The sequence below is a fragment of the Oncorhynchus keta genome, chromosome 1 (assembly GCF_023373465.1).
Source record: "Oncorhynchus keta strain PuntledgeMale-10-30-2019 chromosome 1, Oket_V2, whole genome shotgun sequence".
Taxonomy (NCBI): domain Eukaryota; kingdom Metazoa; phylum Chordata; class Actinopteri; order Salmoniformes; family Salmonidae; genus Oncorhynchus; species Oncorhynchus keta.
In genome coordinates this window covers 84,207,178-84,230,166 of record NC_068421.1, presented here as the reverse complement: position 1 = coordinate 84,230,166, position 22,989 = coordinate 84,207,178, and the positions used below count along the sequence as shown (strand labels likewise).

At 45.4% G+C, this 22,989-nt stretch overlaps 1 protein-coding gene across 13 annotated transcripts in view; it reads right to left on the bottom strand.

The window, feature by feature from the left end:
• Window positions 1–22,989, bottom strand: part of dock7 (dedicator of cytokinesis 7) — a 78,146-nt gene that overhangs the window by 6,008 nt on the left and 49,149 nt on the right. For 3 of the 13 annotated variants that reach the window (XM_052462699.1, XM_052462690.1, XM_052462691.1), the window contains exons 20-43: window positions 22,782–22,946; window positions 22,426–22,595; window positions 19,351–19,443; window positions 16,151–16,240; window positions 15,310–15,405; window positions 14,696–14,836; window positions 14,397–14,510; window positions 13,962–14,129; window positions 12,366–12,505; window positions 6,632–6,801; window positions 6,185–6,357; window positions 5,861–6,043; window positions 5,365–5,533; window positions 5,106–5,202; window positions 4,696–4,713; window positions 3,799–3,873; window positions 3,433–3,529; window positions 3,166–3,300; window positions 2,852–3,004; window positions 1,995–2,153; window positions 1,649–1,749; window positions 1,380–1,572; window positions 974–1,117; window positions 646–777 (exon numbers count right to left, since the gene is read on the bottom strand). In XM_052462699.1, coding sequence (XP_052318659.1) covers window positions 646–777; window positions 974–1,117; window positions 1,380–1,572; window positions 1,649–1,749; window positions 1,995–2,153; window positions 2,852–3,004; window positions 3,166–3,300; window positions 3,433–3,529; window positions 3,799–3,873; window positions 4,696–4,713; window positions 5,106–5,202; window positions 5,365–5,533; window positions 5,861–6,043; window positions 6,185–6,357; window positions 6,632–6,801; window positions 12,366–12,505; window positions 13,962–14,129; window positions 14,397–14,510; window positions 14,696–14,836; window positions 15,310–15,405; window positions 16,151–16,240; window positions 19,351–19,443; window positions 22,426–22,595; window positions 22,782–22,946 — 3,176 coding nt within the window. The remainder of the gene's footprint in view (window positions 1–645; window positions 778–973; window positions 1,118–1,379; window positions 1,573–1,648; window positions 1,750–1,994; window positions 2,154–2,851; window positions 3,005–3,165; window positions 3,301–3,432; window positions 3,530–3,798; window positions 3,874–4,695; window positions 4,714–5,105; window positions 5,203–5,364; window positions 5,534–5,860; window positions 6,044–6,184; window positions 6,358–6,631; window positions 6,802–12,365; window positions 12,506–13,961; window positions 14,130–14,396; window positions 14,511–14,695; window positions 14,837–15,309; window positions 15,406–16,150; window positions 16,241–19,350; window positions 19,444–22,425; window positions 22,596–22,781; window positions 22,947–22,989) is intronic. The other 10 variants (XM_052462716.1, XM_052462732.1, XM_052462734.1 and 7 more) reach the window with 7 other exon arrangements.

Genomic DNA, 22,989 nt, shown 5'->3' with positions numbered 1-22,989 from the left:
TCATACTGTACTGCTATAGTCACCCCATGTAGACTGCATTTAAATGAAAAGACACTTTAAAAGCTATCCGTAGAACAGGGAAGGAAGGTTCTCTTCCTGAATTCCCAGGGGGAAATAAAAAGTTCCATTGGGAAAAACAGCAAATAATTGTTTTCAGAAAAGCATTTAATGCAAAGCAGTTCAGGTCATTGGTAAATGTGTGTTTATGTGCATATGAACAGTGTGCGGGTTTAAATTAGTATATAAGTGTGTTGTGTGAATTCATGTTTGTCTGTGGGTGTATGAGACCTCTATAAATAATAAATTGTGTGTGTGAGAGTACGAATGTATGTGAGTGGGTTTTGTGACTGTGTCTGGCTGGAAGTGTACATATTTGGCATGTCCTTTTCAGCATGCCACCCACAGACAATGGGTTCCTGCTCCTAACACACACACACACACTACAGTTGTCACAGTACATAACAAAGTCCTGTTTCGCTGTCTGAAACACACTGTCCCAGAATCCCAGATAGACATGTGGCATCCAGGATAGACAGGAAGTCCTCCACAACCTCCACATTGAGGTAGGGCACATAAGTGTTCGGTGTCGGTCTGTTCTCTATACCTACAGTATGTACAGGAGATGGATAAAACATGTGGAATTACCTGGTGTACGATTTTGCCAAAGGCTTCCTGTAGTTTACCATGTATGGTGGCCAGCTTCTTGGCGTCCCGGCTGGCCTCGTGAATGGGGATCAGTACCTTGTACACCTCGTTCACCGCCTCGTACATACCAGCCTGGGGGAGGGAGGGAGGGGGGTTGTCTTATTCACACTGCACAGTTTTAAAGTTAAATAATATACTGAGATTGGTGGTGAGGTTAAACATTTGACTGGGATTGAAAGAAACGTGTGAATTTGTCATAGCAGGTTTGTGATGTGATTCAAATGTAGGTTTAATAATCTGCCCATCCATAATCATCACAGCTACTCACCATGGAGAAGGAGGAAGCAGCCTGGTCCAGCAGCCCCACCAGGCCAGCCTCAGTGAAGTATTTCCCAGAGCAGATACCCTCTTCATCAGGAGACACCACGTCATCAGACACTGCTGACTCCTCAAGCACGTTGGAAGAGATGTTCTGATGCAGAGAGACAAGTTAGACATGATCACTCATTATTTAGACATAATACTGTAATGGGTTCAGCATGGTATTAATGTTCTTTACAACATTTCCCTCTGTATATTCAATTCATTAGTTGAGTCAGTTGCGATGGCACTCAGCTAGGATGAAACCTGCAGTGCTACATCTCTCCAGGTGAAGGTTAAAGGATGACTGCCTGGTCCAAACAAAAGTACCCACATCTACACAATCATAAAATAGTCCTCTCCCTTGGCCTGACCTGGAAGGTGACACAGCCGACCGGCAGGTACTTGCGGTCCTCCAGCATGCTGAGGTATTCTGCCACCAGGGCGGCGCTGTGCACCAGACACTGGGCTGCCTCCGCGTGATTGGTCCTCTCAGAGTGTTTACCCGCCATGTTCTGCAGCCACGTCAGACGCAGGTCTGGAGACGTCTGGTAACCCTTAGCGATCCTGGACAGAGAAACACACTCAAGGAAAGCTCACTGTGTGTGTGTGTGTGTGGTGTGTGTGTGTGTGTGTTCCATACCTGTACATGAGGTCTATGAGCATCTCTGGGTCCTCCTGGTGCTCCTTCATCTTGACTGTATCAGACAGGATCATGTGGAGGTTGAACACCAGGTCCTGAACCTAGAATACAGATTAAGACATGAAGCATAAGATGGCAGCATCTCACATGATTGGATAAGGTACTTCCTGTCATATCATCCATTTTCTGGGAGGTCTGACAAATTTTAATTGTTTTTCATGGAGTTGTATATTGAACAAGTAGTGCTTTAATATATTGAACAAGTAGTCCTAATGTTCTGTACTACAATAACAAAAGGCTTAACATCAGTCATCTATTGGTATCCAGTATATCTCCGTAGTGTTACCTGATCAGGGAAGGTGGTCTCCCGGAGTTCCAGATCTTCCTCTCCGTAGGTCAGGATGGTCTTCAGGGAACGTCGGAGGAATTCCTCGTTGAAGTTCTGAGACGTTCCCACCAGGGAGGACAGGGACATGGTCACCTGCATCTTGACACGTGCAAAATTCTACAGATGGAGAAGGGACAGTCTGAGTGAGAACATTGAACAGGTACATTCACCTGACCTGAAAAGAAGGAACCTGTGAGGAGAATCAATAGTTATAATGAAAATAGGAACGTAGCTGGCTCTATGTAGACAGTCCTCTATGTATGTAGCTGGCTCTATGTAGACAGTCCTCTATGTATGTAGCTGGCTCTATGTAGACAGTCCTCTATGTATGCAGCTGGCTTTATGTAGACAGTCCTCTATGTATGCAGCTGGCTCTATGTAGACAGTCCTCTAGCTGGTATGTAGACAGCTGGCTCTATGTCTCTATGTATGCAGCTGCTATGTAGACAGCTAGCTGGCTATGTAGACAGTATGACAGTGGCCTATGTAGACAGTCCTCTATGTATGCAGCTGGCTCTATGTAGACAGTCCTCTATGTATGCAGCTGGCTCTATGTAGACAGTCCTCTATGTATGTAGCTGGCTCTATGTAGACAGTCCTCTATGTATGCAGCTGGCTCTATGTAGACAGTCCTCTATGTATGCAGCTGGCTCTATGTAGACAGTCCTCTATGTATGCAGCTGGCTCTATGTAGACAGTCCTCTATGTATGCAGCTGGCTCTATGTAGACAGTCCTCTATGTATGCAGCTGGCTCTATGTAGACAGTCCTCTAAGTATCCATGTTTGTTGTGTGTTGTCCTGATGGTGTACTCACGTTGCCGATCTCAAAGTTCTGCCTCATGAGCAGGTAGAGTGAAGCGGAGGCGTGGGCTCGGATGGTGCCGATACTGCTGCTACAGTTCCTCAGCAGACGCAGACACAGGTCAGCACACTGCTCTGTTTCCTCCTCAAACAGCAGTTCGGGGAACTACACATGCACGCACAGACAAATGTACATAAGTATGACACAGGACAGACAAAGATATAGACATTACAGTATGCAGATATTTTACAAATTCATTTCACAAAATCCCAGGAAAGCGCAACACGTCTAAGGATAAGGTGATTGTACACAGCTACTTATCTGACCTTTGAGACGAGAGCCCTCTGTGTAGCAAAGCAGTGCTGCAGGTAGAGGGCACTCTGGTTACAGGCCATGCTGTGGAGGAGCACCTTCAACACTCCACCCAGGATACTCTCCTTAGACTCTGTCACAGACACAGTCTATACAGACACAGACGCACATATATTAATAAACCAAATCAATCAATCAATCGTTATTGTCTCCAGAATGGACATTTTGCCTAAATTGTCTCAAATGTTCAACCTGAATGTTGTGTGTCTAGGTCTTTCTACCTGAACGATGATCTCCAGAGTGTCCAGAATGATCAGGTTTGCCTCGGTTGCCAGGTTACCATCAATAAGTGCTTCGTGCTCCAGCTCCGCTCTGGTTCTGTCACAGGAAACAGGAAGTGATAGATGTTCAGACACTTTCCAAGATGGCCGCCAGCCAGCTCCGTATTCACAATGTCCCCTTGAATGACACAGCACTCATGCCAGTCAGTCACATTCAAGCCATTGCACATAGAAAGGAGCTCTTCCATGTGCAAAGTACTGTAGGGGGCTTGGGATGGATGGATGGAGGGGTAGAGGAGTCGAATGAGGGTGGTGGGTGGTTATGATTATGTTGATACAGTTGATAATGATGAGGAGTTTACACACCTAACAACTAAAGGCTCCTGGGTTTGGGTTTTGGTTCGACTCCCTGGGTTGCGTAGTAGGACGCTGTCTCTAAACCTGCACAGTACTCACACGGTTCACCACAGAGTCCACAGTACTCACACGGTTCACCACAGAGTCCACAGTACTCACACGGTTCACCACAGAGTCCACAGTACACGGTACTCAAACGGTTCACCACAGAGTCCACAGAACACGGTAGCTACACACTGCATGAAATGGCATAGCTAGCACACAGAGAGGAGAGCAGGGGACCAGGGGCCCAAACGCACCTCCATCCCTTGCCCCACCAGGGTGGGAGAGAGATAGGCAGCAGAGGGGTAAGGCTGGAGGGGGGTTAGGGCCGGGGGGCACCGGGGGAGAGGGGTAAGGGTAGAGGGGCCACACCAATAGAAGTATACTTTGACCACTTCTCTGTAGTATCTGTATCTTAGTTTGTATCTTAGTTGACTAATGACATCAGAAGTACAAACAGGTCTGTTTCAGAAGAGACTTCATTTTAAAAGGGGAAAGTACACATGGTGTACAATCTACCATTTTCTACTGTGTGAATTGTCACAGATTCTAATCATCAGATCATTGAGAACAACTTCACTAACCCTACCAGCTGCGTCAGAATCACAGTGATTTCACCCATCTAACCCCAGAATAGGGAAGACAGACACCAGTCAGGATCCAAAAGGAGAAGCACGGCACACTGGTTAAAAGCACAGCAGGCGCACAGCAGGCCCACTGCAGGCACCAGACAGACAGACACCTCAAGCACCTTTACAGGAGAGGTCAGGGTACGGAGGTAATGGGTCAGGTCACTGAAGCAGCAGGAGGAACTCAAAGCACTGCAGCACACTGACTTCAGGTTGACTCAATACAATACAATACCTGAGTGATCTGTGGCTCCTACAGAGACACAGCACAGAGAACATATGGAGGAATGAGTTAACAGCACAAATCAAATCACACAGAGACAGAAGAAAAGGCACAGGTGTCTGACAATAATCAACCAAATACAATAGGACCCATTAGCATGCATTCTGTTGTAGAATCAGGAATCCAAAAAAGATGCTCTCTCTCTGTGTGGGCTTGTTCATTTCAATCAGATTCTCGTTTCTTCTAAGAACCTCACTATAGGGCCTGAGTGGATTGTGAGATGGCGACATATGCATTATCTTGGCCAGAAATGATCATCAGTGTATTGTGACGTCTTGACTTTGACTACATGATGCTGACCAATAGCAGCCTAAACACGTAGACTTTTCTCAAACTCGCACACAGTAAAAAGGTAAGCATACTTGTCCATCCTCTCGCTGTTCTGGCGCCAGTGTGTCATGTCTTTCCTCCAGCGTAGGTTCTCCTGGCTGCCAAAGGCACTGCCTGATGGACTCCTCTCTGCAGGAGAGGGGAATAGGAGAAAGGAAGAGCAAGGTGGAGGGAGAGGAGAAAGAGGAAGGAGAGGGAGGGAAAGGGGAGAGAGTTAAGTTAAGGGGAGAGAGATGGAATTGTCATTTTAAGATCACTTTTCCCCACACGTGTGTGCACGCTCTGTGTTACCTAGTGTACCCAGCTGTCCCCTGCTGCGACGGACCATCTCCTGCCGTGCCCCGATACTCCCCAGTATGGCCTCCTCCAGCTTGACCTTCATGTCCTTGGACTTCTTGAAGGTTAGGCTGTTCATGCGCTCAAAGGCCTTCTTCCCCTGCATGGTGAACACAACATGGGCCTTTTTCCATGACGAGGATAGAGAAAAGTTACAGGGTTACTGCACCACACCACCAAAATAAGAGAGGTAAGATGGATCAGAAAAGACAAGAGTAGGTGGAACACTGACGTGGAGTAGTACAGAGGAAAGACAGCTCTCATATTTCAATTGAACCATTTGAAAGTAGTTTCTTTCCATCCAGTCTTATCCAGGGATGAAATAAAGGACTGTCGGTGAGGCACTACACTTGACGTGCTTCTACGGAACTGAGGCATTACACCAGTACTACAAATGACATGAACAAAGTACAACATGAGTTCTTTTGTTGTGCTCCAGGTGTAACGTTACCTTGTACTCGAAGCAGGAGACACATAGGTAGAGCATGTCCAGCAGACGATTGAGCTGGGAGACAGACAGGTCAGAGAACCACTTCTGTAGGACACACTCATCAGCATTCTTCAGAACCCACAACAGACAGATCAACAGGCTGCGGCTGGACTCTGCTGAGAAGGTGCCATGCTGACGGCTGGCCTGGGGGGGGGGGGTATTGAGAGAGAGAGAGAGAAAAGAAAAGCTTAAAAAATTTAGAAATTAAAGAGGGAGAACGAGAGAGACTCAGGAAGAGGAAACAGGGAGAAAGTTGGAACGAGGAAGAAGGGATGAAAGAGTTACCTGTGGGTTGAGCAGGAAGCTGCTGGGACGAGATATCGGAGCGGAAGTCCCTGCTATTGCCATGGCAACTGTCTGACTGATCATGCTGTTGCCGTCCTCTCCAGACTCGTCCCCCCCGGCCCCACCCGCGGCCCCCTGAGCACCGCCGGGACGACCCCACTGGTTATGGGACTCTAGAGGAGAGAAACCAATCAGAATCAACCAGCACAAAACAAAATCACTATTGGGACTAGCACTTTAGACTCACAGACACTGTTTAATGTTTTTCAATGTGCTTTTCCTGAGAAGCACCTGAACCAGTGTGATGTCCATAGATTTGTAAAACCATTTAATCTTCCTTTAAATATTAACCAGACAGACCATTGAAGTCTGGACAAACTCCACATAACCATTGCCTAACCCTGAAGGGTTGGGACATGGAGGGCTACATTTAGTATGTAGACTTGCCTGTGAAGTCGTGAAGCTGGGGAAGTGTTTCCATGACGATGCCGATGAGCGGCAGGTAGAGCGTGGCGACGCGGGCCTTGACCTCGGGGTCAGCGTAGCGGGGGTCGGAGTCATGGCTGGACAGCAAGTTATGTACCACACTGACCACCTTCTTATGTAAGCCAAACATCCTACAGTACAGAGAGAGAGCGGGTGGGAGGGAGGGAGGTTTAAAAGAACCTGTCTCAATAATAGTCCCTTTCAAACTATTTTTGTGAACTCAGTGAGGTTCGTAAAAATGTTGGTGCAGTGTGAACTAGGGCTGTGGCGGTCATGAAAATGTCAGCCGGTGATTGTCAAGCAAATATTGACCGTTTATTAACGTAAAGACATTTAGCATCTCCTGGCTTCCACACATAGCATACAAGCCACTGATGCAGACTTTGGAACATCTACATAAATACATTTTATTTAAAAAAATATATATATATATATATATAATAAATCCATGTAATTTAGCCTACACCATCACAATAAATCCATTCATTATTTTATACAGGTCTATAGAAACATGATATGAAGAGAATGTAGTCTATTTTAGAAGAACAGAATAGCATAATCTGCGTTGTCCTGATCTGGCTATGCCAAATGGCTATGGGCAACACTAGTTCATTTAGCAGACAATATTTTCTTAGTATTCCATGGCATTATTTTATAGTAAGAACATAATTGAACATAGCTGAATAAAATAAAGGATATTTTCTCCAAACGATTTGAGGTGATGATCGGTGAACAAAGAAACAGCTACTCTAATATGCTTCATTTAGAATTATTTATGTAACTTTAGTTGTGACACAAATGTTGGGCTATATGGTTAGATAATATGACAAGAACTTGATAATACCTCAAATTGCCCAGCGGCATCCCCTTTATGTGCCGGTAATGCACCCAAACATTCCCATCTCCCGGCTGTGTGCTCCGAAGCACCTCTCACTCACATGGCTCTCAGTCACATGATCGGGTCTTTCTCACAGGCTACAAGCGAAGACCGACACATCTGGGACGCAACTGCGCATCCTTATCCAATTCCGAGGTGCATATTGAAGATATTGGAAGAACTGGCCACATTTACTTTTTGTCAGCCAACAAGATGAGTAGAACCAACGAACAGCAAAAGCACTAGCCTATGTCAATCTACTATACCCCATAGTACAAGAGCTGACCCATTCTAGTCGGTGAGAGAAATCAATATTCTGGGACCGTTGTGGGATATGACAGATCCCAAATTAATACAGCCATTAGCTTAGACCCTTTAGTTTAAAATGCCAAACTATTAGGTTATTTCTATATATTATAAGAACAGCAATGTGCACACGGCAGTAGGCTGTAAGCGCAAATGGTCCATTAGCAGGAAAACACCATTCTCAAAAGCCCACTGACAAAGAAATGATCCGTCTAATTTTAATGGGAGGTTTATTTGAACAGTGAAAGACAGAAAAACAACAACAAAATCCAGAAAAACGCATCTCAAAAATGTTATAAATTCATTTGCATTTTAATGAGGGAAATAAGTATTTGACCCCCTCTTTATCAGAAAGATTTCTGGCTCCCAGGTGTCTTTTATACAGGTAACAAGCTGAGATTAGGAGCACACTGTTAAAGGGAGTGCTCCTAATCTCAGCTTGTTACCTGTATAAAATACACCTGTCCACAGAAGCAATCAATCAATCAGATTCCAAACTCTCCACCATGGCCAAGACCAAAGAGCTCTCCAAGGATGTCAGGGACAAGATTGTAGACCTACACAAGGCTGGAACGGGCTACAAGACTATCGCCAAGCAGCTTGGTGAGAAGGTGACAACAGTTGGTGCGATTATTCGCAAATGGAAGAAACACAAAAGAACTGTCAATCTTCCTCAGCCTGGGGCTCCATGCAAGATGTCACCTCGTGGAGTTGCAATGATCATGAGAACGGTGAGGAATCAACCCAGAACTACACGGGAGGATCTTGTCAATGATCTCAAGGCAGCTGAGACCATAGTCACCAAGAAAACAAATTGGTAACACACTACGCCGTGAAGGACTGAAATCCTGCAGCGCCCGCAAGGTCGCCCTGCCCAAGAAAGCACATATACATGTCCGTCTGAAGTTTGCCAATGAACATCTGAATGATTCAGAGGACAACTGGGTGAAAGTGTTGTGGTCAGATGAGACCAAAATGGAGCTCTTTGGCATCAACTCAACTCGCCGTGTTTGGAGGCGGAGCAATGCTGCCTATGACCTTTATTTAACTAGGCAAGTCAGTTAAGAAGAAATTCTTATTTTCAATGACGGCCTAGGAACAGTGGGTTAACTGCCTGTTCAGGGACAGAACGACAGATTTGTACCTTGTCAGCTTGGGGATTTGAACTTGCAACCTTTTGGTTACTAGTCCAACGCTCTAACCACTAGGCTACCCTGCCACCCAAATATTGGGTGAGAACCTCCTTCCCTCAGCCAGGGCATTGAAAATGGGTCGTGGATGGGTATTTCAGCATGACAATGACCCAAAACACACTACCAAGGCAACAAAGGAGTGGCTCAAGAAGAAGCACATTAAGGTCCTGGAGTGGCCCAGCCAGTCTCCAGACCTTATTAATCCCATAGAAAATCTGTGGAGGGAGCTGAAGGTTCGAGTTGCCAAACGTCAGCCTCGAAACCTTAATGACTTGGAGAAGATCTGCAAAGAGGAGTGGGACAAAATCCCTCCGGAGATGTGCAAACCTGGTGGCCAACTACAAGAAACGTCTGACCTCTGTGATTGCCAACAAGGGTTTTGCCACCAAATCAATTTATAACATTTTTGACATGTGTTTTTCTGGATTTGTTTTTGTTGTTACTCTGTCTTTCACTGTTCAAATAAACCTCCCATTAAAATGAGACTGATAATTTCTTTGTCAGTGGGCAAACGTACAAAATCAGCAGGGGATCAAATACCGTTTTCCCTCACTGTCGGTTGGAGTCATTAAAACACATTTTTCAACCACTCCACAAATGTCTTATTTACAAACTATAGTTTTGAAAAGTCGGTTAAGAAATCTACTTTGTCCATGACACAAGTCATTTTTCCAAAAATTGTTTACAGACAGATTATTTCACTTATAATTCCCTGTATCACAATTCCAGTGGGTCAGAAGTTTACATGCACTACGTTGACTGTGCCTTTAAACAGCTTGGGAAATTCCAGAAAATTATGTCATTAGAAGCTTTTGGCTAATTGACATAATTTTAGTCAATTGGAGGTGTACCTGTGTATTTCAAGGAGGTGTACCTGTGGAGCATTTCAGAACAACAGTAAAGGATCTTGTGAAGATGCTGAAGGAAACAGGTAGAAAAGTATCTATAGCCACAGTAAAGCGAGTCCTATATCGACATAACCTGAAAGGCCGCTCAGCAAGGAAGAAGCCACTGCTTAAAAAACGCCGTAAAAAAGCCAGACTACAGTTTGCAACTGCACATGGGGGCAAAGATTGTAGTTTTTGGAGAAATGCCCCCTGGTCTGATGAAACAAAAATAGAACTGTTTGGCCATAATGACCATCTTTATGTTTGGAGGAAAAGGGGGGAGGCTTGCAAGCCAAATAACAATCTTAACCGTGAAGCACGGGGGTGGCAGCATCATGTTGTGGGGGTGCTTTGCTGCAGGAGGGATCGGTGCACTTCACAAAATAGATGGCATCATGAAGATGGAAAATGATGTGGATATATTGAAGCAACATCTCAAGACATCAGTCAGAAAGCTCAAGCTTGGTCGCAAATGGGTCCTCCAAATGAACAATGACACCAAGCATACTTCCAAAGGACAACAAAGTCAATATATTGGAGTGGCCATCACAAAGCTCTGACCTCAATCCTATAGAAGATTTGTGGGCAGAACTGAAAAAGTGTGTGTGTGTGAGCAAAATTCACCCAACTTATTGTGGGATGCTTGTGGAAGGCTACCCGAAACGTTTGACCGAAATTAAACAATTTAAAGGCAATGCTACCAAATACTAATTGAGTGTATGCAAACTTCTGACCCACTGGGAATGTGATGAAAGGAATAAAAGCTGAAATCATTCTCTCTACTATTATTCTGACATTACACATTCTTAAAATAAAGTGGTGATCCTAACCTAATTTTTTACGAGGATTAAATGTCAGGAATTGTGAAAAACGAATGGAAGACGCTTTTTCCGTGGTTCATTTTCATGCCAGCCAGGTAGGCTAAACTCCTGTTTTAAAGAGAAGCAATGTGCTTAATATTAGGAAAGTTGAGAAATAAATATAGTAGGCCTAGCCTATAGAAAGCTGATGGGCTCCTCCTCTTCTTAGTAGAGGCCATCACTCGGTTTTCTCAAGCAATTCCATAGCCTATAGAAATGTTGCGCAACATGAGCTCATGGGCTTTCATAAAGTCTTTGATTCGATTTTCAATTACACTTGCATTGATGTCAGAGTGACAATATAGTGCTGAGTACCAGGCAATTAGCACATTTGGTAGGCTTGGAGAAGTCTAATTAAAGTGACTAAACGATCACATGGAATTTGACTGCCTCCATGACTCATGACTGCCGGTGTGGCGGTAATACAGTTACTGTAACAGCCCTAGTGTGAACACTCCAAAGGAACTCCGGCTCCTCAAAAGAGCCCCTGTAGCGAAACGAACTGAGACCATCTCGAAAGGGGGTCTGAGTTCAGTACGCTTGAATTCTGTGGCCCGGTAACCTTTTGTAGGGCAATGTGAACACAAAGCTCCCTAGGTTCGCTTGTCAATATTCCCGCTCTACACACTAGACTACTGCAACACGGTTTCCCCTGTCATAACCTCTCACATTGGTGCAACAAAAGACTAAATTAGGATGCGCAGGTTCACTTATAAAACGTGCTGGATATTGATGAGCGATTCTCAAGGATGCACAGAAAATCCTAAATGTGTGCAGTTTTTAGTTTAGATTATTTGTTTGCATTATGTGATCTATAGGGGTTTGAATAGTAGCGTGAGAAGATAACAGGTTTGGTGAGAATCACAACATACGGTAGAACCTCCATTCTAGCTCTTAAAGGGGCAGCAGCTTACATTGGGTGTTCAATTTTCAATTACAACATTATTTAATCTGCAGTCATTCTTCTGCTATTTATTCTGTTTCCAATAATATTTACATGTTAATAGTATCTTCTGATTGCATTTAGTTAAAAGATGACACAATAATTGTAATCTTTTAGCTTCCAAAATGTAGGTAGGCATACAGTATATCTAGCTGTCCAATAACATATTCTGATGAAATGGCTTGTCCTGCACTTTATAAAGACGCACAGTGCTTTGAGTGAAAGTTGGAAAAAGATCTGGGTTCCTTTCTAAACACAGCATTGTGAATGCGAAGAACTCAGACCACAAAATAGGTGAAGTGAACTGGCAAAAGAGTTGAGTCCTTATTCCAAGGCAAGAGCAGTGTGAAGACAACGACAACGGAGCTCTTTCGCTTCTTATTTTTTGTTAACCCAATTCACTTTAGAGAACTGACATTGGTTGTTTTAAAGAGGACTACATGTAAAGACACCCTTAAAATGTACTGACCATAAGCCTTGAGAGGGTTGAACAAGAAAGAGGGGTCAAATGACCTAAGCCGTCTCACACAAACACAGTAACACATTGAGAGGGTAGAGAGACAGAAACAGACATGTGGGGCAAATGACAATCCCTCTCTGTCACAAACACATTAACTCAGTGTACTGACCCTTCGGCCTCTGGGTCCAGGATGACAGCCAGCTCAGACAGCACCAGTCCAGCCAGGTAGTGCTGCTCTCTGAAGGGAACAGACAGCTCGAACATGTTGGCTATCTTCTGGTCCTGCGCATGGGTGGAGAAGCCTGAGCTCTGTAGAGATGTAGAGAGGTAGGGAGAGATGTAGAGAGGTAGGGAGAGATGTAGAGAGGTAGGGAGAGATGGAGAGAGGTAGGGAGAGATGGAGAGAGGTAGGGAGAGATGTAAAGAGGTAGGGAGAGATGTAGAGAGGTAGGGAGAGATGGAAAGAGGTAGGGAGAGATGTAAAGAGGTAGGGAGAGATGTAAAGAGGTAGGGAGAGATGTAAAGAGGTAGGGAGAGATGTAAAGAGGTAGGGAGAGATGGAGAGAGGTAGGGAGAGATGGAGAGGGGAGAGGGAGAGAGGTAGGGAGAGACAGAGAGAGGTAGGGAGAGATGGAGAGAGGTAGGGAGAGATGTAAAGAGGTAGGGAGAGACGGAGAGAGGTAGGGAGAGACAGAGAGGTAGGGAGAGACAGAAGAGGTAGGGAGAGACAGAGAGAGGTAGGGGAGAGACAGAGAGAGGTAGGGAGAGACGGAGAGGTAGGGAGAGATGGAGAGAGGTAGGGAGAGATGTAAAGAGGTAGGGAGAGATGTAAAGAGGTAGGGAGAGATGTAAAGAGGTAGGGAGAGATGTAAAGAGGTAGGGAGAGATGTAAAGAGGTAGGGAGAGATGTAAAGAGGTAGGGAGAGATGTAAAGAGGTAGGGAGAGATGTAAAGAGGTAGGGAGAGATGTAAAGAGGTAGGGAGAGACGGAGAGAGGTAGGGAGAGACGGAGAGAGGTAGGGAGAGACGGAGAGAGGTAGGGAGAGACGGAGAGAGGTAGGGAGAGACGGAGAGAGGTAGGGAGAGACGGAGAGAGGTAGGGAGAGACGGAGAGAGGTAGGGAGAGACGGAGAGAGGTAGGGAGAGACGGAGAGAGGTAGGGAGAGACGGAGAGAGGTAGGGAGAGACGGAGAGAGGTAGGGAGAGACGGAGAGAGGTAGGGAGAGATGGAGAGAGGCGGGGAGAGATGGAGAGAGGTGGGGAGAGATGGAGAGAGGTAGGGAGAGATGGAGAGAGGTAGGGAGAGATGGAGAGAGGTAGGGAGAGACGTAAAGAGGTAGGGAGAGATGGAGAGAGGTAGGGAGAGACAGAGAGAGGTAGGGAGAGACAGAGAGAGGTAGGGAGAGACGGAGAGAGGTAGGGAGAGATGGAGAGAGGTAGGGAGAGGTGGGGAGAGATGTAGAGAGGTGGGGAGAGATGTAGAGAGGTAGGGAGAGATGGAGAGAGGTAGGGAGAGATGGAGAGAGGTAGGGAGAGATGGAGAGAGGTAGGGAGAGATGGAGAGAGGTAGGGAGAGATGGAGAGAGGTAGGGAGAGATGGAGAGAGGTAGGGAGAGATGGAGAGAGGTAGGGAGAGAAAGACGAGCAGGGGATGATTCAGGGACATTTTCCACACATCTCGTACTCATCCAGATAGGATGCGGATGTGTGTGTGTATCCGGTGAGTCTGTGTGTGTCTAGCGTGCATGTACTGTGCATATCTGACCTGCGAGGTTGCGGAGGACACGCTGGGAGATGGCGAGGCGGGAGGCGTGAGCAGGCTGCAGGGCAGGTTAAGGGTGACATAGTGCTCGTGGCTGCAGACGATCCTCAGTAAGTCCAGCCTCAGAGACTCCAGAGTGGGGTTCTGCAGCATGTACAGCTTAGTGGAGACCTGGGGACACATGGAATGGTCTCTAGAAAACTGCCCAAAACAGGGTTCGATGGAAAGTCCCTGTTGAGGCCGTTTACTCCCAAGTGATACCCATAGTAATGAGCAGGACAGAGTACTGTTGTGGTTAAAGTCATGTACACAAAGTCAGAAATCTATCAAAGTGGTTTCAACACAAGCCTTTCAAATGAAAGTCAATTCTGCAGGGATGTGGTCATTGAGGTGCTGTTATGTTGGGGTGCTAAAGCAGTTTGTTCCCTCTCCCAGTACCTGTTTCCAGTAGGTCTTTATGAGGGAGAAGACGAAGCCTCGGTCCATGACAGACAGCAGGTCATTCAGGAAGAAGGCCAGGCTAGTGTTAAGACGTTCCACCAGCTCCAGGTCCTGATTGAACAGAAACACAGGGTCAGAGGTCAGGTTTGAGTCTAGAGAGGTATACATAGAACCCGATAAGGTTCATTCAGACCATTCACTGTATTGGAAGTATCTGTGTGTTAATGAAATTAAAACATGCTGTGTTGATGTAGGCCACATCTTTATTGTCCCTGTGTGTCCCCGTGACAACGTACCTTCTGAAAGCGTGAGACAATGTCCCCAGCAATGGTGCTGACCAGGGCTGTGATGTCATCCATGAAGCGCTCGGGGAAACGGTTCTTCCTGGGCGACTCCAGCCGGTCGGTGAAGTACAGGTGATGGATGATGCTCTTCACCTGGGGGTGTGAGGTCATCAATGTGAGACCGGGCCCAACACGTAGTGGTAGTCATGGGTCCTCACTATCTGCCAAAGTTGAAAAGTCGGAAGCCCTGCCCAGTCCTACAATCTCTTCTTAAAATCTTTTTTTAAACCGAACTCCAATCACACTGCTAACCTTATGCCTTACCCTAAATTTAAATGAAAACCAATCATGTTTTGTTTTCATAAATGTTTCTGATAAAGCCAAATGTTTTTTTACTTTGCAGCTTGGCCATGTGGTGGGAATCGTAGTTATGGTGCCAGGATGAAAAGCACGACAGTGAACCCTTGTCACACTATCCTGCCAACCTGAACCATACGGTCTTTACCTGGATATTTACTTATCACATTGACCTTTCCAACACGGCTCCAGCAACTATGGTGGACATGTAACCAGGCCACAGCGATACGGCTCGGCAGTGTGAAACTGTGTGTAGTGTTTTGTCTTACCATGAGCTCGAAGAAGAACCAGGCCTGTTGGAGAGCTCCCTCTCTGACGCTGCCACTGCTTACCACCCACTGTAGTGCCAGTTCCTCATGGAACAACTGAGACACAGAGACACACGGACCAGACAGTCAGACAGGCGTAGTACAACACATCAGACCTGGTTCAACCTGGCCCGGATTTAGTTGGTCACTGCAATGGAACCAAAAACACCTTGACCCAGGCAGGTGGTCCTTCTTACAACTGAGCACCGAGATACATTCTACTGCATCACAATCTAGCATTATATAAACACTGTACTATGTGCCGAAATACACAATCATTCTCAATACAGGGGTTCCCTAAACTTTCTCCCTTTATTTATTTAACATTTAATGAACTATGATGATATCTATAATATTAGTACTATAGAATGACTACAATTATAGAGTCAATAGAGTGTTTAAATTAAATCTTGCAGGCAGCTTTTGAGCGTGAGATGGTTAGGGAACCCCTGATCTTATTGTACATATGGCATATTTACTCAACAATCCACTTGGTGTGTCTGGTGGTAACACTGAAAATGGAGGCTTCATTCAAATAGAAACATCAAGTGAGTGCCATTTACCTGAACAGGGATAACAGTGCTACAGTTAGTGCCTGGTACGCCACACACACCTGCTGTGCAATACTGTCAACATCACACTTCAAATCACAGCCAAGAGGCGGGACATCTACACTACATCCAACAACCACCAAATACACAATCCAATCAAGAGGCACACATCCACAGACATACACATAAACAGGCGAATAAGATGAGGGGGCTCCGTATGGCTCTTCCCCCGTGTAGACAGTGGCTGGTACCTTTTTGGTGGGTAACCGTCCTGTTAAAGTTTGCAAGAAACTGGTGCTCTCAGTGTGCGAAGACATGCGGTTGCCACAGCGCTCCATGGCCTATGGGTGGGATGGATGGGATGTGACAACAACAACAGGTTATTGAGGGGCTACGGTTATAGCTGTAGCACCTAGCAGAATTACACACACAGTTAACAAACATGAACACAAACAACAATCACACAAATACACAAAACAGCCCTCATCATATAACCTTAACGACAGTTCCACAGTTACAGAATGCCTGAGTTCCCTCATATTTATCTTTCTTCTTACACACATAATCTGATATATATTTTACACAGAAACGCCCCTTATGCCTCTAGATATACAGTTTGTAGACAGTATCAACCTGTGGAAAAAATACCTCTGCGAACAACTTACCTCAGTTAAATAAATGAATTTGACTGAATCTTTGGCCATGACTAGAGCCACAAAATAGCCTTTATGACAACCAATGAGGACAGCCATCGTCACAACACCAAGACAGGAAAAGAAGATGACAAAGCTCTCAAGCAGGCAAACACATTAAACCAACACATAATACACCCACATACCCCCAAACAGACCCCCCACATACACACTTAGGGCTGGGCGATATGGCCTAAAAAGCATCTCGATTTGTTCTCATTTATGGCCAATTCACAATATCTAGATTTTGTCATTGTTTTCTCTAAATGAGCTTTGATGCACAATTAAAAAAAGGTCAAATACACTGTGTTTGACAGTCAGCATTAATCTAATGAATTCAGGGCTTCTGAAATTATACATATGGTTGTGGAAGGCGTATATTTAGCCTAAGACCCACTAATTTGTAAGTCGCTCTGGATAAGAGCGTCTGCTAAATGACTTAAATGTAAATGTAATAATTTTATCTAAATAGTTCAACCTGCTTTGTTGCAATAATCACTATCTTGGTTTCAAGTCTATGACCTTTTTGTTACAAATGTAACCAGAAACATGCACATTCACTAATAACTTATAGCAGGCATTATAGAAAATTAACACAGGTCTCATAAACAAATCTCTCAAGCACAAGCCCACGTGTAAGTGACTAGCCAGCTAATTGTTACATTTCAGGTTCAGCCTACATGGATCTCTTTACTAACAAGGTAAAAAAGTTGAATTGTTATGAACAAACCTTTGTCTGTCTCCAAGTGTTTGAAAAGCACGCTAGCTGAACACTTTGTTCAAGTGGCCTACGTTATTTCTCAGAATGAGAATGAGTTGCCAAGTCCTTATGTAATTATGTTTTATGCTTATTGCACATTTATAAAACACAGACTTGACAGCTATTATAACAGTCTTTGGCTAAAATGCTGCTAGCGGTACAACAAACTGAGCATACATTTTCCAGAATCTATTTGTATTAATACTCCCATTTCAGTAGTGTCTGTTCTGCGCACAATTTGAGTCGTTGAGACATAAAAAGGATTAACTTCCCTATTACAGTAAATTAATGTCTCAATGTTCATATGACCGATTCGGTTGGACCAAACATCAAATCCGAATAGCGAGTTGAAACTGCTTGACAGAGAGGAAGTGATCTCTCATCTTTGTTGTTGTAAGTGGCAGGGGCTTGGTGTGTGTGTGTGTGTGTGTGTGTGTGTGTGTGTGTGTGTGTGTGTGTGTGTGTGTGTGTGTGTGTGTGTGTGTGTGTGTGTGTGTGTGTGTGTACATTGAAAGGTGCACACACCCTACAGTCATTGCACACAGCACAGAAGGAGCGAAGGAGACAAGACCAAAAAGACAACATGAGACAGACAACCACACACACACACTCCCAAACCCACCCAACACACCACCACATGCAGCAGTATCCCACATCATGGTGAACCCACGTGGTGAATGAGATTAATAGCAGCAGGAGGTCATGCATGGGTTCAAATGATCATGGTTAAGAAGAGGAAACAGGACAGGGAATGAGAGGGTGAAGTCAGCAAATGAAAACTGGGAAATTAAGTTAGTGGTGCTAGCCTCTGAACCGCCAATTAAATTAAATATACAAAAAAGGCAAGTATGAGAAAAGAAAAATAGTTTTAAATTGAAACATGTAGAGGTGAGTCTTGGCTAGAGGTTCACTGCAACACCTCTCCTGTACTGGGGGTGTTACAGGGTGAAGAGAAATGAGGGGCAGCCCTGTGCACTTGTTTGACATGACTTCAAGCGGTTACTGACAACTCTACAACTTCAGAGTGGGCATAGATTTGTCTTCTCCAACCAACTGGACAGAGGTAAAAACTAGAAAGGTGACAAGTGAGAGAACTAAAGATGGCGGTTAAGGGTTCATGGAGGCAGCTGTGACTTCCTAAGTCTGGTGGTGCATGTAAGTGAGTGGTGGTTAAGAAAGGTATGGAGCGAGGGGTGGTTTATGTAAGTGAGTGGTGGTTAAGAAAGGTATGGAGCGAGGGGTGGTTTATGTAGGTGAGTGGTGGTTAAGAAAGGTATGGAGCGAGGGGTGGTTTATGTAGGTGAGTGGTGGTTAAGAAAGGTATGGAGCGAGGGGTGGTTTATGTAGGTGAGTGGTGGTTAAGAAAGGTATGGAGCGAGGGGTGGTTTATGTAGGCGAGTGGTGGTTAAGAAGGGTAGGGAGTGAGGGGTGGTTTATGTTGGGGGTTAAGAAGGGTAGGTGGAGGTTGGGGTTAACGAGGGTAGGGAGTGAGGGGTGGTGGATGTTGGGGGTTAAGAAGGGTAGATGATGACGGGTGGTGGATGTTGGGGGTTAAGAAGGGTAGGGTATGAGGGGTGGTGGAGGTTTAGAAGGGTATGGGGTGAGGGGTGGTGGAGGTTGGGGTTAAGAAGGGTAGGGGTGAGGGGTGAGGGGTGGTGGGGGTTGGGGTTAAGAAGGGTAGGGGTGTGGGGTGGTGGAGGTTGGGGTTAAGAAGGGTAGGGGTGAGGGGTGGTGGGGGTTGGGGTTAAGAAGGGCAGGTTGCGAGGGGTGGTGGAGGTTTAGAAGGGTAGGGAGTGAGGGGTCGTGAAGGTTGGGGTTAAGAAGGGTAGGGGTGAGGGGTGGTGGAGGTTGGGGTTAAGAACGGTAGGGGGTGAGGGGTGGTGGAGGTTGGTGTTAAAGAGGGACGGGTGTGAGGGGTGGTGGAGGTTTAGAAGGGTAGGGTGTGAGGGGTGGTGGAGGTTGGGGTTAGAGAGGGTAGGTTCTGTTGTTGTTGAAGCACCTGCATGGTGTCAGTATCAGAGACAGGGCTGGATCCCCAGGGGGTGCTCTTACACCCCATGGTGTGCACCCAGGAGTTGGAGCGGTCTAGACCCTGAGAGGTCAGGGGGTCGCAGGTCAAAGGGCACAGGGCAGGCAGGAGCAAGGGAACAACGAGCGAGAGGACGGAGCAGCACAGGGGAGGAGAGAACAGCATAGAGGTTTAAAGGTTAAGAGGGTTGAACCGTAAGCAGCAATGAGGAATAATATAGTTAGCTTGTTAAAGATCCCTAATCATTTCATTTACAACTCCCTGATTCACAAAAACAGCAATGCATGAACAGATTAGATAGCATATCCCATCATGACAATCTGCACCCCTCCCTCGGTTCAAAGAAAAGAGAGGGCTGGTTTAGTATCATCATTCATCAGACAGGGGAAACCATAGAAATATAATTAAAGTAATGACTAGAGCATGTATCCCCATTCAAGTCTATGAACCATGATGGGTGGTAATTTTATTTCTATGGGCCAGCATCCATCCCAAGCATCACGTTAGACCAGACCATTCAGAAAGACAGGAGTGTCCATCACTCACTCATCTGTCAAGTACTTTTGGGGTAGCGAATCAACGAGTCATTTGATCGGGGGTAGCGAATCAACGAGTCATTTGATCGGGGGTAGCGAATCAACGAGTCATTTGATCGGGGGTAGCGAATCAACGAGTCATTTGATCGGGGGTAGCGAATCAACGAGTCATTTGATCGGGGGTAGCGAATCAACGAGTCATTTGATCGGGGGTAGCGAATCAACGAGTCATTTGATCGGGGGTAGCGAAATCATTTGACGGGGTAGCGCGAGTCATTTGATCATTTGATCGGGGTAGCGAATCAACGAGTCATTTGATCGGGGGTAGCGAATCAACGAGTCATTTGATCGGGGGTAGCGAATCAACGAGTCATTTGATCGGGGGTAGCGAATCAACGAGTCATTTGATCGGGGGTAGCGAATCAACGAGTCATTTGATCGGGGGTAGCGAATCAACGAGTCATTTGATCGGGGGTAGCGAATCAACGAGTCATTTGATCGGGGGTAGCGAATCAACGAGTCATTTGATCGGGGGTAGCGAATCAACGAGTCATTTGATCGGGGGTAGCGAATCAACGAGTCATTTGATCGGGGGTAGCGAATCAACGAGTCATTTGATCGGGGGTAGCGAAATCATTTGATCGGGGGTAGCAAGTCATTTGATCGGGGGTAGCGTCAATCAACAAGTCATTTGATCGGGGGGGGTAGCGAATCAACAAGTCATTTGATCGGGGTAGCGAATCAACAAGTCATTTGATCGGGGGGTAGCGTCAATCAACAAGTCATTTGATCGGGGTAGCGAATCAACGAGTCATTTGAATCAACAAGTCATTTGATCGGGGTAGCGAATCAACAAGTCATTTGATCGGGGGTAGCGAATCAACAAGTCATTTGATCGGGGGTAGCGAATCAACAAGTCATTTGATCGGGGGTAGCGAATCAACAAGTCATTTGATCGGGGGTAGCGAATCAACAAGTCATTTGATCGGGGGTAGCGAATCAACAAGTCATTTGATCGGGGGTAGCGAATCAACAAGTCATTTGATCGGGGGTAGCGAATCAACAAGTCATTTGATCGGGGGTAGCGAATCAACAAGTCATTTGATCGGGGGTAGCGAATCAACAAGTCATTTGATCGGGGGTAGCGAATCAACAAGTCATTTGATCGGGGGTAGTGAATCAACAAGTCATTTGATCGGGGTACCGAATCAACAAGTCAAAGAAGTCCATGTTTGTAACGCATTTACAAAGTGAATCTGCAATACACTTGGCTACATGGGGCTCCAGACTAACGTTTTCCCCTGGTGTTACTGCTGCCATTAACCTTTTCAGTTGTTGACACTAGCCCATGATTTGGTTGCACCCAAAAATATTTTTCAGCAGCATCACACAATGGGGGAAAAAAGGAGAAGTCATCAAAGAATGTCTTTCACAGTGTTTTATGTAGTCAGACTACTGAGATGATATTCAATAAATACATTTTCATCTAACATGAATCATGCATTCCTGTTTGGACAAGATTTTTTGATATGCAACCTAATCCAGTGATTGTCATGATTTTGGGGTTGAGAATAACCCCTTTTTTGTTATATTTTACTGTCAAAATAGGGCTCCATGAATTTACCTTCATCTTTATGTGCACTAATATTACATACAGGTTTACTTCAATTTGTGCTATTTCACGATCTGAGAAAGTGGAAACTCAAAAAACATGATCTAAATCGCTAACTCTAAATATACCGCTAGTAGCCATTAATTAATCAAATATTAAATTTAAAGTCCTAAAAAAAATGACAAAGGTTGCATCGGTAGTAACCCTTAGTAACCCTTGGTATAATAGCGCACTTGCAATGGCTCATGCGCATTTTGCGAACTCTGTATTTCAAAGCCATATCAGATACCTCGATTGCAAAGCATTGTGCTTTGAGCTCAATATTGAGAGCTGAGAAAACAAAATTATACCTACAGAAAGCTGAGACCCTCCTCTCTTGGACAGTAGTTGCTTCTAAAGTTGTGTTTTTTTATACAATTGCATTTGGAAATGTTACCCAATCAGAATGCATTTTTCGGGGTGCACGAAGGGTAGAGAGAGTGTGAGGGACTCGCTCATTTGGTCTATAGCAGCCGGCCCAAGCAAAACAGGCTCAGCGGTTTCATTACAAGAATCATGAGGATAACGCACTTTCCTGTTGGATCAAATCATGGTTCTATCACCACAAAAATGGTGAATTGAGGTGACCAGGTAGAATGTGCAGATTGCACCAGTGCAATCAATTAAACATTTTACTCCACAGCCAAGACAAAGGGTTGAAAATGTGACTAAATGGTCTGGAGCCCTGCTACCCCTAAATATTGCTCTCCATATTGCTCTCCATCATTCAGAATAGATTATTCTCTCATTGAAAGTAGAGGTCTAAACCACAGATGCGAAGGACTGACTGTACCCCAAAAGTACTGACAAACAGAACATAATGTATGCCAGAGGTCTGGTCTGTGGGGCGTCTCTTACCTTACTGCCGATGATGGAGCGGACCTCGTCGTCAGGGGACGTGGGTGTTCCGGAGATGTCCGGGTTACTGTTGCTAAGGCTACGGGAGCGGTTGAGGTTTAGGCTAGCTGGTCGCTGGGCTGACCTGGCCATGGTGGCATAGTGGACTGAACCACCCAGCCCTCCAGGACCTGAGACAAAAACACACATGGAACAAAACAATGGAAGTCAGGAACGGAGGGTGAGGACACTTGCTGCTCCTGATAAACACTATTTTCCTAAAGTCGCCTGACGTAGCCAATGGTCTTTATGACCTGGATGTAATGAATTTAACAGAAGTAGAACAGATCAAATGTAAACAAGAACAGACAGTGTACCTGGTGAGGGGAAGTTGGGGTCCATGTTGGGCAGTCTGAAGACGTAGTATATATAAGAGGAGAGCAGACTGTTTCTGCCGTGCATGTCCTGACTGGTGTCTAGGTACTTGTGGAGCCGATTCACTATGGAGGCCATCACCTCGAACGAGGCCTGGCCCAGATTCACTATAGACACACAAAGACAGACAGGAACACACATACTTAGGAC